This window comes from Vicugna pacos, chromosome 5 (genome assembly GCF_048564905.1).
Source record: "Vicugna pacos chromosome 5, VicPac4, whole genome shotgun sequence".
Lineage (NCBI taxonomy): Eukaryota > Metazoa > Chordata > Mammalia > Artiodactyla > Camelidae > Vicugna > Vicugna pacos.
Window position 1 is genome coordinate 69,029,259 of NC_132991.1, and position 19,404 is coordinate 69,048,662.

General features: G+C 41.7%; 1 protein-coding gene and 1 long non-coding RNA gene across 8 annotated transcripts in view; one reads left to right on the forward strand and one right to left on the reverse strand.

The window, feature by feature from the left end:
* Nucleotides 1-4,028, reverse strand: part of KIAA2012 (KIAA2012 ortholog) — a 109,664-nt gene extending 105,636 nt beyond the window's left edge. For all 3 annotated transcript variants that reach the window (XM_072961458.1, XM_072961457.1, XM_072961456.1), the window contains exons 1-2: nt 3,945-4,028; nt 2,493-2,777 (exon numbers count right to left, since the gene is read on the reverse strand). In XM_072961458.1, coding sequence (XP_072817559.1) covers nt 2,493-2,777; nt 3,945-4,028 — 369 coding nt within the window. The remainder of the gene's footprint in view (nt 1-2,492; nt 2,778-3,944) is intronic.
* Nucleotides 1-19,404, forward strand: part of LOC140696445 (uncharacterized) — a 198,439-nt gene that overhangs the window by 49,380 nt on the left and 129,655 nt on the right. The gene's annotated exons all lie outside the window — the stretch shown is intronic.

A 19,404-nucleotide genomic window follows, 5' to 3' on the forward strand; every position in this document is an offset into this window, starting at 1 on the left:
TAAACTCAAAATGGCTTAAAGACTTAAACATGAGACAAAATACTATAAACCTCCTAGAAGAAAACATAGGCAAAACATTCTCCAACATAAATCTTAGCAATGATCTCCTAGGGCAGTCTACCAAGGTAATAGAAATAAAAGCAAAAATAAACAAACGGAACCTAATTAAACTTACAAGCTTTTGCACAGCAAAGGAAACTATAAACAAAAGAAAAGACAACCTACAGAATGGGGAAAATATTTGCAAATGATGAGACTGACAAGGGCTTAATTTCCAGAATATACTAACAGCTCATACAACCTAATAACAAAGAAACAACCCAATCAAAAAATGGGCAGAAGACCTAAACAAACATTTTTCCAATGAAGACATACAAATGGCCAATAGGCACATGAAAAGATGCTCAGTATCACTAACTATTAGAGAAATGCAAATCAAAACTACAATGAGGTATCACCTCACACCAGTCAGAATGGCCATCATTAAAAAGCCCACAAACAATAAATGCTGGAGAGGCTGTGGAGAAAAGGAAACCCTCCTACACTGTTGGTTGGAATGTAGTTTGGTGCAGCCACTATGGAAAACAGTATAGAGATTCCTTAAAAAACTAAAAATAGACTTACCACATGATCCAGCAATCCCACTCCTGGGCATATATCCAGAGGGAACTCTAATTCAAAAAGATACATGCACCCCAATGTTCACAGCAGCACTATTTACAATAGCCAAGATATGGAAACAACCTAAATGTCCATTGACAGATGACTGGATAAAAAAGTTGTGGTATGTATGTATGTATGTATGTGTATATGTGTATATATATATATATACACACACATATACACAGACAAACACACACACAATGGAATACTCCTTAACCATAAAAAGGAATGAAATAATGCCATTTGCAGCAACATGGACGGACCTGGAGATCATCATTCTAAGTGAAGTAAGCCAGAGAAAGAAAGACAAATACCTTATGATATCACTTATATGTGGAATCTAAAAAACTGAGACAAATGAACTTATTTACAAAACAGGAACAGACTCACAGAAGTAGAAAACAAACTTGTGGTTACCAGTGGGGAAAGGGGGAGGGTGGAGGGATAAATTGGGAGTTCAGGATTTGCAGATACTAACTACTAAATGTAAAATAGATAAACAGCAAGGTCCCAGCGTATAGCATAGGGAACTATATTTAATACCTCATAATAGCCTATAATGAAAAAGAATATGAAAGGGAATATATATATGTATATATATTCAACTGAATCAGTATGCTCTACACCAAAAATTAACACAACATTGTAAACTGACTATATTTCAGTAAAATTTTTTTTTGAAAATAATACTGAAGGGTGATCTAAGAAACATTGAAGATCGATTGATTCATTCCATAAACATTTATGGGTACTCACTTTTTTTCTGGAGACTAAGATTTAGACATGGTTCCAGTCCTCAAGGAGACGGCAACTGATGGGCAGAGAGATCAATTGCAGTGTATGATGGTATGGGAATGTTCACAGAGAAGGGAGTGATGGGCTATCTCTCCCTAGGGAAGCTTCAGTGGGGCGATGACATTGGAGTTGTGTTTTGAAGGATGAACAGGAGTTTTCCAGCTGTAGAAGATATGCAAAGAGTGTACGAAGGGGCACTTTGTGGAATAGTGAGCTATTCACTTGGGTGGGGCCTTGAGTAATCCGTATTCATGGTGGTGGTTAGAAAAGGGGGCAGATAGGGCTAGAAATGGAAGAGAAAGCCAGTGCATGAAAGGCTTGGTATAAGAAGCTAATGGCTTTATCCTGTGGGAATGAGAAGCCAGCAGAGACTTTTAAACTAACCCACCATCTATAACCTAGAATTTCATGAAGTGATACTTCTTTCCAGCCTCTCTCTTGGCCTGAATCAACCAAAGGGATGATGCATGCAGTCATGTAAAGCAGGAGCCACTTATACATCTCTTAAGACGTTAGAAATTATGAATCAGAAACACGAGCACAGGGCTTTTCCCTTAATATTAAATTCAGAATGGAAAATGTCATTAACTTATCCTGCAGACGCTGAAGGGCTCAAAGTAAATATTTAAAATGTTCTCCCTCTCATTTCCACAAAGCCAAGAATATCAGAGGTGTGATGATGATGCTTGTGGCTCTAAGACAGAATTTCAAGGATTCTGACGAAATGTCTGCTGGCCCCAATCTGTCTGAATGCTGAAAAGAACTTTGTGTTTCTCCAAGCAAGGGAAAGGAAAACACAAAATGATAATAATATAACCCCTTATGCTTTTCAAAGCCCTTTTGTGTATATTATTTCATTTAAGCCTCCTGATAGTTGCATGCCATGAGGACAAGCCCATTTCTGAGATGAAGAAATGGAGATCTGAGGGTTTCATACTTTCCTAGGGTCTAAGAAGTTACACTCAAAGCTACAACTGGATTTCTAGATGCATAGGCCATTGCCTTCCCCGAACCCAGGACACAGTTCTGCCTACCTGTCTCCTTCCATATGCCAGGATGGCTTCTTTGAGGTCCTGAAGTGTGTGCAGTTCAAGATCCAGCCTCTTCCTGTGGCCTTTTGGGCAGTAGGGGCCTTTTCTTCTCTCTTCAGGGGTCCATGCTGATATGGCTAAACCTTCTGAGTAGAGGATCAGGGCACCCTTTCTAGTGCTGAATGTTTTAGGAAGAAAGAGACTCCACATGTGCTGGTCAGCATTGTCCTCATCCTGCAGTTTGCTGGCCAGGATATAATCTTCTGGGGACTTCCAGTTCAAGTAATCCTGCAATGGCAAGGAAGCACCTTGATTGGTCCACAGTGGACAAGGCCCTTTTATAGCAAATACTGCTTGTGCAGATATCTGACTTGCTTTTAGTGACTGGTTTTCTCTGAATTGCTCACATGATGTCACAGAACACAGTCACTCTTCTTAGCAACTGATTTTCTTCTCCACGTCTCAGAGTTAGTGGAACCCAGGGTACGGTTCTTTTTTACCCCATGTAACTTTCAGGAGAGCCATTCATGCCTGGAGGCTTAAACAGGGTAGAGTGTAACTTCCAGATCAGTTAAAATTCCTGGTATGCAAGTGAGTTATCAAGGGCAGCAGGTAACTTTGAAATTAGACCTGGACTAGCTGAGAGTTTAAATAGGAGAAAACCATTCCAACCCATCACTTTGGCTGTATGCAGGGAGAATGTCTTTACATTCCAGATGCTATGTAACATTACCTAATTTGGCTGTTTAGGAGCCTATAAAGTAGTTACATATCTTGTAAGTAAGTAAATGCCATTGGCCACAGAGGTCCTTTGAAACTTTATATGTCTTTTAATACAACATAGGTCAAATATCATGACAGACTACCATGACAATGGAAATCTCTGTGTGATCCAAAAATTTTCAAATTACCCCCAGTAGATTTCTTGTCCCTGGCAGGATTCAATGAAATAAAATTCCAGTACAGCAAGGGAATTTTGCCACCCTTTAAAATCCTCTAAAATGAGATTTTTTTTTTTGCCTATATTAAATGTGAGTCTTGTGGGTTGAATTCCAGAAAGTTCAAGGAAGCCATTGAACTGGCACGAACATACTCAGCATTTCAACCACAGAGCATGACGTCTAAAAACCAAACAGCCATTAGCTTGCCTAGAACCCAGGTGGAAATTCTGGTCTTGAACCAAACCATCCAAATTCTAGACAATCTGGAATCTCCTCCAGTCTAAAGCAAATGAGGTGTTAAGTCAGGGTGCGAGGGGGAGGAAGAGGGTCCCAGTGGCAATCTCAGTGTGTCAGGCAACGACCTTATTTTCTTGAGTTTCATCCAGGAGGAGGGGAAGATCTCCCAGTGACCCCCACCACCTCACCACAAAACAAACCAAAACACAGCAAATGAAAAAACAGCGCGTTCCTCCCCCGCCCCCCAAATAGGCCTTTATTCAGTTATAAGACTCACCTCTGGTTCAAAATAGACTTCTAACTTCTGTTTGTTCTGGACCAACTTCCCGTGTCCCCGGCTTAGGAGAGAGAGGGTGAACATGTTTTCCCTCTGACCACCCTTCTCAAGGGCAGTTCGTCTTGGTTTTGAAGGCTGAAAACTGGTCACACCTCAAGATTTCCTGAGCTCAGCAGTGAGCCCAAGAAGACCACAAACACTGGGCCTTTTATTAAATACATTTTCCCCTCGTCCAGCAGCTTCTTAATAACAACCAGCCACACAGTTTAGACAGTGTGTGTCTTTGTCGGGAGAAAAAATAAACCTCAAATCCAGACTCTTCAAGCCCTGGATTGTCTACTCTCTGGGCAGCCTCTTGCTCCCCTTTGCCTGCACCCTTGTTGTTCGCTGGCTCCGTTGCTCTGTTACCGTGTACATCGGCAGATCTGGGCCATGGCACCATCCTTCTCATTGTGAGCGGAGGTTGTTTCCTGGTTGCTATGGCAGCACAGGGAAGTGAAGTCCCCGAAGCCCGCCTAGGCAAGGCAGAGAGGGCTGAAGGCAGGGTTCACACCCTGCGGGGAGGGAGGGTCAAATGGACATGGAAGGCACCAGGCTCCGATTTCAAGTTCTGATTGCTGGGTTGAGGGGGCAGGTTGGGATATTTTTTCTGTTCTAGTACTCATCTGCTTTCAGAGTATTTTCCCCCCTTCTCCTGATATGTGAGCCTTTCACTGTCAACTAACCATTAACAGACTCAGAGGTGTTGTCTAGGTCACCTAAGGCGCCCTGTGACGTTTTTCCTTGGCTGAGCTCCAGCATCTCCTCTACTGGACATGAGACCTCTTTCAGGTGGTTGCTGCTTTGCATGAGTGAGTGTAGGACACTGGAAATCTCCAGATTCCTTTGCATACCTGGCTCTCACTAGGGCACCTCCCATCTCCAGAGGGAGGAGGTACTTGGAAGATGTGAATGGGGGGCATTTAGTTGTCACAGTGACTGTCCGCTATCCTGCATATTGAAGAATGAATGGTCTCACTCTGAATGCCAATAGGATTCACTTTGAGAAACATTACGGTGGCCTGGGCTGCTTGGTTCTTCTTGATACTGACACTGTGAGGAGGACAGGACTGGGGGAAGAGGGTCAGGGGACAAAAAGACCCTTTTGCTGGTGATCTAGGACCTTGCTTTGGTCTGAGAAAGTGACCTGTCCTGTCATCTGTTATTGGAGCCTCCAGGGCAGTCCTGTGGGAGCTCCCCCTGCTGCCCTGAGTGAAGAAGTACAGCCAGTCACAGGCCCTCTTACCTTTTGGTCTCCCTCTGTGGCGGCAACTTTCCCAGGAGGCAGGCTCAAGGCTCACGGGGAAGAAATAGAGGTCGTGCTGTATTATTATTTTGGGTTTATCATGGGGAATCAAGGCACTGAATGTAGAGGCTCAAAATTGAATTTAGTCAAAACCACAATGGATACCACTTCAACACCCATTAGAATGACTATTAAAAAAAAACCCAACAAATAAACAAAAAGCTCAGGAAGCAGTAAGTATTAGTGAAGCCATGGAGAAATTGGGACCCTTGTGCATTGTTAGTGGGAATGTCAAATGGTGCAGCAGCTGTGGAAAATATTCTAGCAGTTCCTCAAAAAATTAAACATTGAATTGCCATGTGATCCAGCAATTCTACTTCTGGGTATATGACTCAAAAGATGTGAAAGCAGGGACTCAAACAGATATTTGGGCACCCAGGTTTATACTGACATTATTCACAATAGCCAAAATGTGGAAACCATTCAAGTGTCTACAGACAGTGAATGGATAAACAAAATGTGACATATAGATGCAATGGAATACTATTTAGCCTTGAAAAGAAAGAAATTCAGATACATGCTACAATATGGATGAACCTTGAAGACTTTATGCTAAATGAAGTAAACCAGTCACAAAGGGACAAATATTGTATGACTCCAATTATATGAGGTACTTAGAATAGTCAAATTCATAGAGACAGAAAGTAGAATGTTTCCCAGGGGATGTGGGAGAAGGGAATGGGAAGTTAGTGTTTTATGGATACAGAGTTTCAGTTTTGGAAGATGAAAGAGTTCTGCAGATGGGTGCTTGTGATAATTGTACAACAATGTGAATGTACTTAATACCAATGAATGGTACATTTAAAAATTATTAAAATGATACTTTTACATTATGCATATTCTACCACAATTAAAATCTAAAAGAAAAATGTTTGGCCAAGAAAACACAAAACTGAATTTAGCACTTTATAATCTGAAAGCCGACTGGTCAGCCTTATTGTAGAGTGAACTCCTCACAGTGGATAAGACAAAATCCTACAAAATGAGGATTCCAAAGAGTTTCCAGGGGTCTTAAGCCATAGCTGCTCTCTCCCATCCCTTTCTCTGTCCCATCAAAGTACCAAAAGGACCCTTCAACAAAACTTCACTGAGAGAATACTGTATGTGAAACATGGTCCGTGCCCTAGAGAAGTTCCCAGCAGGATGAGAAGATGGGCATCTGTGGGCCAGTATCTGAAAGATGATGTGGCTGTGGTGATGTAGAGGTGGAAGTGAGTAGGTGCTCTAGGAAAAGGAGCAGGGACGGTTGGGGTGATGCACGGTGGTGGGCCATGTAGAGGGCTGTGAAAATGAGGGATCCTGGAGGTGGGCTTTAATGGACAGTAGTGGATGGTGAGCAGGGAAGATGAGTAGGCCTATTGCAGGAGGGATGCACAGGAAAGTTTGAGATCTCCGGGGAAGGGACAACTTCTTTGGTGTAGCCACAGCCTCAGGTCCTGTGGACAGAGAGGAAGCTGGAGAGACTGGCTAGCTGGCCAAGGCCACGAAGACCACATGTACCCTGCGAGGGCACTTTGGACTTTATTCTTCAGGTAGAATTTTTAAAGCAGGAGGGTGGTGCAATTCTATTTGGATTTTAGAAAGTATAAAAGATGGATAGATTGAGAGATGTTTGCTTATCTCATAAACTTCTGGGTGAACATTTAGGACCTTGGATTTGAATGAATTGGTCAAATAGGCCAGAAATAGTCACTTGCTAAATGGACTTTGAGTGAGACCTAGAGGGGTAAACTTCATACCAGCTGCAATAAAGTATAAATATTGCCATTTTGAAAATGCCGTGGCTCTGGGAAGAGAGCATAAGAGGAAAGTGATGTAGTAACTGGGACCAGAGTTGTCAGCCAAGGAATAACTCCAAGTTTCTCCAGTGGAAAATCTTCCTTGGAGCTCACCTGACTTGGAAAAGTTAACTCACCCATAGACAGTGAAGCAGGTCCCCAGGAAGTGATCTTTCTGAGTCTAGACTGAGGGAGCATCTCACCTGGGAAAATACCAGGTGCCCATCTGGCCCTCCCGACATTGTCGTAAGGCTGCCAGGCCCCTCTGGGGTTGTAGGGTCGGGGCAGCCAGACCTCAGCCCAAAGCGGGCCTCTCCTAAACTGTCGTGTTTACATCCATGCTGTTTAATACCGACAATGAACAGATGTACAGATCAATTAACAGACATTTAAAAGCATTTACTCAGTCCCCACAGCAGTTTATGGAAAGTGCATTTATAAAGCAGTTGAGGTTATTGCTATTCTAAAGTGCTGGGGGATCCCAGATGAAAGGCCCTTGTAACTGGAAAGTATTTATAACTCAAGAAGAAACCCTCCACACCCACGTTATGTAACACCAACACCATCTCCTGGCATGCTGGACCTGTCAGCCCATGCAGCATGTCTGTTTAAGTTACACTGTAAATTCTATAGGGTGGAGACCTTGTTTTTATGGCTTGTAAAGCATCACGAATAACCATGGCACTCTGTAAATAAATAGAAACCACATGAAACAGTGAAAAGAGATGTTAGTCAATGGCTGTGTCCTCAGCACATCCAGGAATTTGTCTCTTGCTCCAAAGTGCTCTGGGGTAAATGGATGCCACTTTGGGGAAGCATCCTATGGGGTGGTGCCAGGGTCCTCACCCCGCCCCCACCCCTGCTTTAAAGGGCAGTGTGAGAGTGTTGTCTAGGAATTGTAGTCACCAGCAAAGACAGCCTGTAAGAGGAGTCATGGATGTTGCCCTTGTTACCCCAAGAGGAGAGACCAGGGCACAGAGAGATTAAATGATTTGTACAAAGTCACAGAGCAAGTCAGAGGTGAAATAAGACCTTGCCCAAATTTGGTCCTAATGCTAGCCTGTTGTTCATCCCACTTCTGCAACAGAGTAGTAGCAGCTATTCATAAGAAGCTCCATTACATCATGGCTAATATCCACCAGCCAGGAAGCTGCTGACTGAGGCCATCACAGCACCCTCTTCAGCCATGAAGCTGGAGACTGGACACTGGCTCTGTGTCTGGCGGCTGTGAAAGCCTCCAAAAACTCGTATCTCCCCAACCTTGTTTCTCCTCACTTTACCTTCTAAATCTAGTTGCAGGGTGGCCTAGGAAATCACAATTTTTGCTTTCTAATCTCCTGCATGGGAGGAAAGGTAGAATGAAGTTTGATAGAGCCATCTGCAGTTATCTGCCGTAAGCACCAAAGACAAGTTGTATGAGCAAGTCCAAACAAAGGACTTTAAAAAATATGGGCTGTATATATGACAGGCAGCATGGCCTTGCATTATTAAGGCTCTTTCATTTGCTTATGTTTTATAATCCCAACTGGCCTGTCTTTGGAAGGTAGGGACCATATCTTATCATGCTTAGTACTTCCCATAGCACCCCATACATGTAGTAACAGCTGAATAAATGCTTGTTGCTTGCTTTTTAACTTGCAGAGAGAGAAGTGTAATGATCTTTGAGCCAGTATGAGCGATACATAAAAGAAGCATGTCTGTTTAAGTTACACTGTAAATTCTATAGGGTGGAGTCAAAGCCTGTTTTAGTTGTAGTAGTTGCCTGTTGTACGAAGCTTAGAGTTGTAGATTAAAGACACTGACCAATGAAAATTTGGTCTTCAGAGGCTGACAGGGCACCAAGAGAATCCGTGCGGAAGATACAGAACACTCAACTGGTTGGAAGAGGCACACACTTGCTGAGGATAAGTTATTTGGATTGTTCAGAGGCTAGGGTTAATTTCTCATGTGGCCCAGGTTAGGTTCAAAAGAGGAAAATGCAAAAAGCAATAAAGAATACTCTAGAATCACAGTGAGGAAGAAAATATCAGTGATGACTCCCTACTCCCTTCCTCTCCTTATGTATAAATTATGACCACATGGCCCTCCTAGTTGAGGAGTGAGGGGGCTGGAAATCTATTTACTTTAGATCTTTCTGAAGAGTTTGCTTTGGGAGTCTAAAATATTTAGTTATGCTTTTGCTCAGGGTTTCATTTTATTAGTAGGAGTGCTCATGGTAATTTCAAGCTTTTGAATTTATGGTGGGGAGATAGTAAGATTGGAGAAGAAATAAAAATCACACATTCTTGGTTCTTTCATGACATGGGGAAAATCAAACACTATTTTGTCTAGTGGCTCGGTCACTAGGGGCAAACGTAACAAACCTTCATAGGAACCAACTTGAAAAGGGTGACAAGAGCAGTGGTGATTTTAATTCTAAGTGGAGAATCTCAGAGCAGATGGCATTTATCAAAAGTACACAGATTCTGGTAATTTAGAACTGCTGGATATTAGAGTGAGGAGGTAAAATGCTTTTATTATGTTGCTAGTATGGTGGTGAGTAAATTTTTTCTTTTGATTTTCATTAAATGTTGTTACAGTGATGTTTATTTAATTAACAAATAAGATGACTTATGAAAGGCAATGAGTCTAGTGCCTGGCATAAAGTGTATGCTCAATAAATAGAAAATAACTCTGTAGGGGAAGATAGAGCTCAGTGGTAGAGTTTGTGCTTAGCATGTATGAGGTCCTGGGTTCAATGCCCAGTACCTCCATTAAAAAAAAAACAAAACCCTAATTACCTCCCTCCCAAAAAACAAACAAAAGTAATAAAGTAAAAAAATTTAAAAAGAAAATGTTTTTCAAGAAATAATTCCATCACATGAGTGAGAGTACACATGAATTCTCTCCCCTGTATTAGCACACAGTAATGGAGTTTTGTCCTACAAAATGATGCTCTGAAAGCCATTTTCTCACACTAGGGAATCTCTTGTGTAATAGACAGTAAGTTTCTGGGCTGTACAGCTAGACACCTCTCTGTTACCTGGTTTCCAGCTCACTCTTTAAACTCTATGATGAGACTAGTTTTTACACTTTCTAACTGCTATAGAATAAAAATTGTGAGTTGTTTGCTAACCATTTTAGAGAAATATTAATTTGATGTACAAAACGTGTATATTTTCAGGGACATATGTATTGCACAATCCAAGGTACACAAGTTCTCTCCCCACTGTTTGCCTGCACTGGTGAGGTTTTGATGTACGCATTGATGAGCTCAGCTCCAGGAGTGTAGCAGCCAGGGAGCAGGAGCTAACAGTCTGAGGAAGAGGAAAGGGCATTAAGGAGCCTGGGTTCTGGGAGAACTTCCCTTCGAAGGCCACGTATTGCTAGAGTTCACCTTGTTAGCCCTGGAGCCGCTAGTCCACAGGTAACCTCACTGCCTGTTATTCAACCATTATAGTTTCCTTTGGGAAGGCATTCAGCTGTTCCTGAGAATAGAGTAAAGATGCAAGTCCCTCTGCAGAGACTGGACTAACTATGCTCCACAGGAATGGGACCCAGAGTGGAGGCTTGTGTTTGGGATTGGTGGGGAAGAAGTGAGAAGGAGGAAGAAGTGGGGCAAGATGGAGGATCTTGGGAGGTAGGTCTGGAAGCCCATCCACAGTGGCTTTGCCTGTTTTCCCATTTTCCCAGAGAGCAAGCCTGTGCCCACGTTCCTACAGGCAAAAATCTTAAAATGGGGCAGAGGTTACTCTGCCTGGCCCCAGGAAGCTCTATAAGTATACATTTAGGGAAAAGGGGAGGCATTTCCTTCTAACCTTGCAGAGCAGACCCACCTGGGGCAGCAGAGTCCCTTCTCTAGAGGCCAAACACCAGAGACAACTCTACTGCAAGTTGAGAGGAATTAATAGTGTTATAATTATAGAAAGCCCTGTGAAGATTCCACACAAAAACTACTAGAACTGATAAATGAATTCAGCAAGGGAGCAGGATACAAGATTAACATACAGAAATGTGTTGCATTTCTTTACACTAACAATGAAGTATCAGAAAGTGAAAAAAAAATCTCTTTTAAAATTGCATCCAAAAAATACTTAGGAATAAACCTGACCAAGGAGATGAAAGACTTATTATATACTGAGAACTGTAAAGCATTGATAAAGGAAACTGAAGATGATTCAAAGAAATGGAAAGATATCCCATGCTCTTGCATTGGAAGAATTAATATTGTTAAAATGGCCATATTACCCAAAGCAATCTACAGATGTAATGCGATCCCTATCAAATTACTTAGGACATTATTCACTGAACTAGAACAAATAATCCTAAAATTTATGTGGAACTGTAAAAGACTTAGAATTGCAAAAGCAATCCTGAGGAAAAAGAACAAAACTGGAAGCATAGCCCTCCTAGACTTAGACAATACTACAAAGCCACAGTAGTCAAAACAGCATGGTATTGGCACAAAAAGACATATGGATCAATGGATTAGAATAGAGATCCCACAAATGAACCCACATACCTATGGCCAATTCATCTTTGACAAAGGAGGCAAGAATTATACAATGGAGAAAAGATGGCCTCTTCAGCAAATGGTGTTTGGAAAGTTGGACAGCTGCATGTAAATCAATGAATTTAGAACACTCCCTCACATCATACACAAAAATAAACTCAAAATGGCTTAAAGACTTAAATATAAGACATAACACCATAAAATCTCCTAGAAGAGAACATAGGCAAAACATTCTCTGACATGTCATACCAGTGTTTTCTTAGGCTAGTCGCCTGAGTCAATAAAAATAAAAGCAAAAATAAACAAATGGGACTTAATAAAACTTACAAGTTTTGCACAGCAAAGGAAACCATAAACAAAATGAAAAGACAACCTACAGACTGGGAGAAAATATTTGCAAATGATGTGACCAACAAGGGCTTAATTTCTAGAATATCAAATAGCTCCTATAACTCAGTAACAAAAAAACAAACAACCCAATCAAAAAATGAGCAGAAGATCTAAATAGACATTTCTCCAAGGAAGACATACAGCTGGTCAATAGGCACATGAAAAAATGTTCATTATTTCTAATTATCAGAGAAAGGCAAATCAAAACTACAATGAGGTATCACCTCACCCCAGTCAGAATGGCCATCGTTAAAAAGTCCACAAACAATAAATGCTGGCGAGGATGTGTGGAAAAGGGAACCCTCCTACACTGCTGGTGGGAATGCAGTTTGGTGCAGCCACTATGGAAAACAGTATAGAGTTGCCGTATGATCCAGCAATCCCACTCCTGGGCATATATCCAAAGAAAACTTCAATTCAAAAAGATACATGCACCCCAATGTTCACAGCAGCACTATTTACAGTAGCCAAGACAAGGCAGCAACCTAAATGTCCATTAACAGTTGAATGGATAAAGAAGATGTGGTATATATATACCACAATGTGTGTATATATATATATACACACACACATATATACATATATTTATACAATGAAATACTGCTCAGCCATAGAAAGAATGAAATAATGCCATTTGCAGCAACATGGGTGGACTTAGAGATTATCGTACTAAGTGCAGTCAGACAAAGTCAAATATTGTATAGTATCACTTATATGTGGAATCTAAAAAAAATGGCACAGTTGAACTTATTTACAAAACAGAAACAGGCTCAGAGACATAGAAAACAAACTTATGGTTACCAAAGGGGAAAGCGGGTAGGGGAGGGATAAATTAAGTGTTTTAGGATTAGCAGATACAAACTACTATATGTAAAATAGATAGACAACATCCTGCTGTATAGCACAAGGAACTACATTCCATACCCTTTAATAAATCATCATAATAGAAAAGAAAAAAATGGTGTTATAACAAGTGTGATCAGATATGAGCAGTGCCCTTCGCAGAACCTTGTGTTCCTAGCCAGCCCTCGTTCATGCCCCCCTCTGATGCCAGCCCACTCTAAGGTAGGTGTCGGGGCAGTAATTAGTCAAGCAGGGGGAACCTCTTTGAAATGGTACATTCCAATGGAAGATGCTGATAGCAGGGGTAGCTGTTCAGATTTTACCATGATTCTTCTCTTGATTCACTGTCTAGACATGGTTAGGTGCACAAGGGGTTAAGAGGCCTTGTAGGACTCGGCTGCCAAGTACACTTAATGCTCAGTCCAGCACTCCTGGCTTGTATTCTTACGCTGCTGGAGTGGCCTGTTCATGGCATCTGGTTCCCTGGCAACAGCTTTCATTGGCTCAATCAAAGCCCTTTCTTCTTAAGAAAGCTCCTACTGAGACGCCCACCACCACCACTAATCACCATCTTAACTCAGGGTTTAGGTTGCAGCTGGTATGAAAAATAGCATTTGTGGTTGTGAGAAGATAAAGCAACGGGACTGGGTTGAATACACCTGCCTTGCATGATCCTTGCACTGGTTTTCTACAGGGCTAGTTGGAAATTACCTGCTTTTCCACTGGGACAGAGAGAAAGGCTGGGCCAGAAAGTTTCCCAGAGCTGGCTTTCTTTGTTCGGCAGAAATCCATGAGCCTCTGTGATTCATGACTAGCTGTTTCCTGGGCTGATCTGTGATATAACTGCAGGCTCTGTGCTTTGACAAGGGGCGTTGCTGAGCCGAGGGAGTTCAGACAACGAAATCCATATTGTCGAAGGCTTGTCCCCAGTCAGCCACAAGCTGGGGAAAGAAGTCTGTCTCCAATAGAACCCGGGGAGTCTGGTGGCTGCTCCACCCGCTCCAAGAAGTCTCAGCAGCTCCAGATTTGCTAAGACTAGCAGGAAAAATTAGCTCTTCTTGCAGCGTTTGGGGGGAAAAAGTTGATGAGATTTTCTAACTAAAATTTGGGTATTTTAGAGCAAATTCTTTAGCCTTACTGATAATCTCTTTGAGTTTTCTTGTTTTGTCTAGGGAATGAATAAAATGAAAGCAATAAAATAGAGATGAGGAAGAAGGCAAGCTGTTTTCCCGTTTGGTTCGCCCATATCAATCCACTTAATTCATTTTATCTTTTTTAAAATCTAATTTCATCCCATGTACTTATTATACTGGCTGAAATCTAAACACATAGCATCATTCAGGAATAAAGTGTTCAAAATTCACAGTGATATTTATAAAAGATGTTGACTTTTGGCCTGGCCATCCATCCTAATATTTGTGCTGCCCTAACCTTCTGGTTCCTCAAGAGAAAACAGTCATCCTGGTCATGGTGCCAAGATGTAATGGGACAGTTGACAATTCAGAAACAGTTAGGGTTTGTGGCTGCTCTGCTTGGCAAGCGAAGGTCCTCTCTTGCAGCTGTGTGTGTGTATGAATGGCTCTCTATGTCTGATACCAGCCTGTCTGCAGCGTAGCAGGGTAAGGGCTCTGGGTGGTGCTACCTCACAAGTTGTTAAAATATGTTATTGGGGGCACTTAACAAAAACAACATACATTTGAAAGTTATTTGGGGACTAGGCTGGTTCCATCTCTTATTAGATGTGTAATAGAAAAATTCTTAACCTCTCTGAGCCTCAGTTTCCTCATCTGGAAGGTGGGGATGCTAGCATCTATCATGTGGGGCTGTGGCAAGGACTAGGAGAAATAATGGGCCTGGGCTCCACCCCCCAACAGATTCTGATTAAAGTGTTCTGAAGTAGGGCCCTGACACTGATCATTTTTAGGAGCTCCCCAGGTGATTCTAATGTTCTGCTGGTGTTGCGAACCACAGATGCAGCAGATAGAAGGCACTCTATGGTTCTTTAATTTTTAGGCTGAGGAATTCCTTGAATATCAGGGATTCTTGGGGATGGAGATGAAGAGGGGGTAATAATAGAAAAAAAATTCCTCAACTCTTTCTTCAGATCTAGGAGTGTCAACAGATTGGAGTGGAGGTGTAGCCTGGTACAGGGTAGTGTTCTCTGTCTTTGAGCCCTTTCCAGATAGGTCTTAATCAAATAGTTTTCACATTCAAAAAAAGGAAAAAATTTATCAAGCATCTATATGAATGTTTGATAAGAGAGAGTATAATAGGGATAAATAGATAAATATATAATCCCTGGACTCAGGAAGCTCACAGCCTAGCAATGGAAAAGAAGTGAGCCTGTATGTTACTGGGCTTAGCATGATTAAATAGTAAGACCCTGAGCTGCTTTCCCCTGGGGAAGCTCGATGATGTGACACAGAAAGTTTTAAGACACTCTGAAGTGGGGGACACATTTTCAGCTTGGATTCTGAGCAGGGAGTGATTCTTACCCTTCCTAACAAAGGATAGCACACTCTGATTAAAGACCAAGAGAATAAAGACACAGAACCCTTGGTGAGAGTGTTCAACTTTATGAAATACCACATCGCCAACTTTTCGTTAGTTAGCAAGCACTGTAGGGCATACGGAAGAAAATCTTTTCAATACGTCAGTTGAAAGATGATTGGTACTTAAAGGCTGTATAAGAGTAAATATGCAAACAAAGACACCTTTTTGTGGTTACTAACAAGGTGGGGTGGCCCAAAGCAACGTGGGGCATGAGGTCTAGAGATTCCAGAACCTGCAAGAAGATTTCAAGCTGATCCCCAAATGATTCTTTTGGTCACACTGTTGTAAGTTTTCACTAATTCTTTAGAGTGGAGAAAGAGGAGCCTGGGATTAAACCCTTTGTATATTCTTTGGAGTTAATTCCATAAAAGAACACAGCACAGGGATGACATGTAGGTTTCCTGTTATGAACCAAATAGAATCAGTTGGTAGTGGCTGCCTAAAACACTTGATTGAGAATAGTTTTGCTGAGCAAAAAAGAGTTCGATAGCTGATTAGTTATGTCTTCCATAGGCAAGGGAGGAAGAGTGAATTGTGATGCATATACTGAGCTTTGCCAGTTCAGTGTTGTAAACTGTACAGATTCTCATTACAGGGTGTGGATTTAATTATTCTTAACAAATCCTTTTGGCATTAACCTAAAGTCAAAAATTAAAGAACCGTTTCACTGATTAGTATATTAAACCTAGTTCCTCAATTCCAAGATGACATATATTTTAAGATAAATTGCTGATTTACTAACAGGTTTTAAAGGGAAAAAAAAACACTACCAAAAATATGAATACTAAAATTAGCACTTATCCAGACATTTACTCAACGTTTGAGAATAATCCTGTTTCAGATTCAGCTTGAGTCATTTTTGACCATTGGCAGCTGTGCATAGCATTATGGGAATTCTCTGCTTTTTATCACCTGGCCTAGTGATCCCGACCTCCTGAGCGAATGTAGGCTATGCAGTCTAATTGTTCGTCATGTGCAGACTACCAGGGCTTCATTTATATTTCCTGTTTGTTTAAGCTCATAGTTTTGTCCTACCCTTAATTAAATTATTTCTTTCTGGAAGGTAAACAGCTTGTCTTGAAAGTCATCCAGAGGGTTCTGAAAGATATTTAGTACCTGCGGGTGACTTTGCAATGAATGAGTCGATCATTCCAACCTCCTTTAATTTTAAAATTCTATTTCTCCTGAGATAGCTGTCAGTTTTTATTGTATGTAACTACAGTGCCCATTGTGTAGACTGGCAATCCCCTTCTTGTGTCCTCTGAAGTGCTTGGCTGTTGTTTTGCTAGAAAACATGAAAGTGTAGTCATGCCTTCAGCAATAAATATTTGCTTCACTTATTGTAAATATACCTTGCTAAGCTCTCCCATGGGCAGACAATGACAACTCTGTCTCAACTCACTTTGCTGCCAGCAGGTGGCAAATTTCTTCTGACGTGTTCTAAGTGGCATCCCAATTTCAGAAATGTTAAGATGTGAGCAAATAAGAGTCTGAGAATAAGCGAAATAAAGCAGGTATCCAGATGAGGTAAACTGAGTATTCAGGTCAAGATTCCAGTTCCCAGAGTAAGCAAATAAGGTAAATAAGATAAGCAGCCTCCTCCCCCACCCCAGACCTCTTACAGAATCATGTGTCTGGGTGTGCTGCATATAACACACACAATAGAAAATAGAAAGTCTTACAGGAAAGGAATATAAGATAGAAAGTATTAAGTTGTGTAAAAGGAGTGGAGAAAGTGCTATGGGAATGCAGAGGCACAGAGCATGTCTGCTTGTATAAATCAGGGCAGAGGAGCAGGTGGTATTGGATGTTGAAGAGATAGGTCCTGGATGGGGTCATGTGGAGAGAAGGGGCAGATTGTGGCGGCCATGAAAAAGCACCTCTCAGATCTCCAACTGCGAGGAGCGTAACTGACTGAGGGCCCCAGTTGTGCACTCTGAAGTCCATCACCGCATGTGTGCAGAGGCCAAGCTTCCCCCAGACTGCTCCCAGCCGAGGACTGAGTATGACGAAGGTACCACAGCAGGAGGCTTGTTCTCGGGAGATGCTGCAGTTGTGGGACTCCTTGTGGATGACTTTGGCTCAAGGACTCCCTGGCAGCCTTGCTTCTTTAGAACTGCATAGAGTCTAAGATGCATCCATCCAAACTTTCTTCTCCCCTCTTCACAGGATCAGATTTGTCCCTGGTAATTCTCCTGGCTCCCTACCCATTTTCCTTCACAGGTGTTTTTGTAATAAATCTCTTGCACATCTAATCCTGTCTTGGTGTCTGCTTCTTGGGGACTCAGACAGATACTCAGTCTTCGTGGAGGTGCCAGGTAGGTGTCCTCAGTGCACCCCAAATCTACTGGTTCATTTGCTTTGTTATTTCCCACTCCTTGTCCAATTACCACTATATTTTGGAAGTTGGCATTATTGGATATCTTCCAGGGTAAGAGACATTTTAAGCAGTAGAAGAGCATATGGGAAAGTCTTGCTGAGAAAAGGAAGGCAGACCTAAAGGATGATTAGAAAGGCATCCTAAGTTTTTTCTTATGATAATTATTTCCTTAAATAGAGTTTGTTTTTTTTAAAGAAAATTTTGTTTTATTAGTCAAGACTCTTTCAGTTACAAATGACAGAAACCCAGTGAAAGCTGGAGTAAGCAAAAAGGGTTAACTATGGTGATGATAATGATGACACAGAATCTGAGTCCTGAATGGCCTTAGGATGCTACTGCTATCTCTCATTTCTGAGGCCTGTGAGATGGCCGCTATTGGCTTCTGGACTTTACATCCTACAACCCTGTGATCCAAAGAGAGACTGATTTTCCCTTCTCAACTCCAGTTCGAATTCCCAGGGGAAAGCTCACCTTGGCCCAGCTTGGGTTAGATGCCTACGTACCACGGTCATCTGTGTTCAGGAAGCCTGGCTCAGGGAAGGGGCTGTGACTGGTCCATGTTGTTACAGCGTGGTGGGGTTCATGGTCACTACGTGCATGTTGGATATTCTCAGAAGAAGGAAGGAGGGTTACTGAGAAGACAAAATCATATTTGTATTGCACAGGATATGTTTGCAGTATATGTTTCTGCACTGCTGCTCAGCCACACATAAATACCCAGACGTCTCTCTTCTGTAGAGAGCTTGACAACGTCTCAGGAGGAGACCGAGCAGGGAATGAACCCATGTCAGGGCACACAGCTCTTGGACTTGATCTGGGCAGATTTTCAGAGCTTCAGGGAGTGGCTTCAGCTCTGTTAGGGACTGCAACCTCAAAGTTACTAGAAACTGTCTCCCACCCACCCTAAATCATTAGATTTGCTGAGACGATTTCCAAGAGCCTTTTATTTCACTGACCAGAAGGAATCTGTGTAAGATAGGTGAAAGAGCCCTAATTTTGGAGTCAGGAGTCCTGAGTTCTTCTCTTGGTTATGCTTTTAACTAGCTATGTGCTTCTTAATCTCTCTGCACAGAAATTTCTTCAGTTGGGGATTTAGACAAGTGAAGATGGCTCCCAACTCAAAGATCCTGTGAGTCAATACGTTGTCAATCTGTTAAGAATCTGTTGGGCGTTTCTTTTGCTTAGCACCACCTTCTCACTTGAAACTAATTTCCTCCCTCCCTTTCTTCTTTCCCTCCTAACACATTTATTAAACAACTGGTATGTACTAGGCACTATGATTTGGACATAAAAAATAAAACCCAGTCCCAGCTCTCAGAGAACTCAGAGTCTACTGGGATAGCAGACTCATAAATAGATAATTAAAATACCACATGATAATGCTTGGTCATGAACGAGGATATTTCTACAAGTAAGTTCTTCTTGCACTTATCACGAGTTTTTCTTTTCTGTAATTACATATTGACATTTCTGCAGGAAATGGCATCTTCCAGTTCTTCTTGAATGAATATATTGAATACAGTGCTTTGGCTTTTGTAGCCATTCTGTCAAGAATAATAAAACAGTTTTTGGCGCTAGTGCATTTGTTCATTTAACAAATATTTTTTGAACATCTAACATGTGTCAGGCTCTGTGCTAGAAACCCAGATGGAGTGACAAACAATAAGTACACAAAGAAG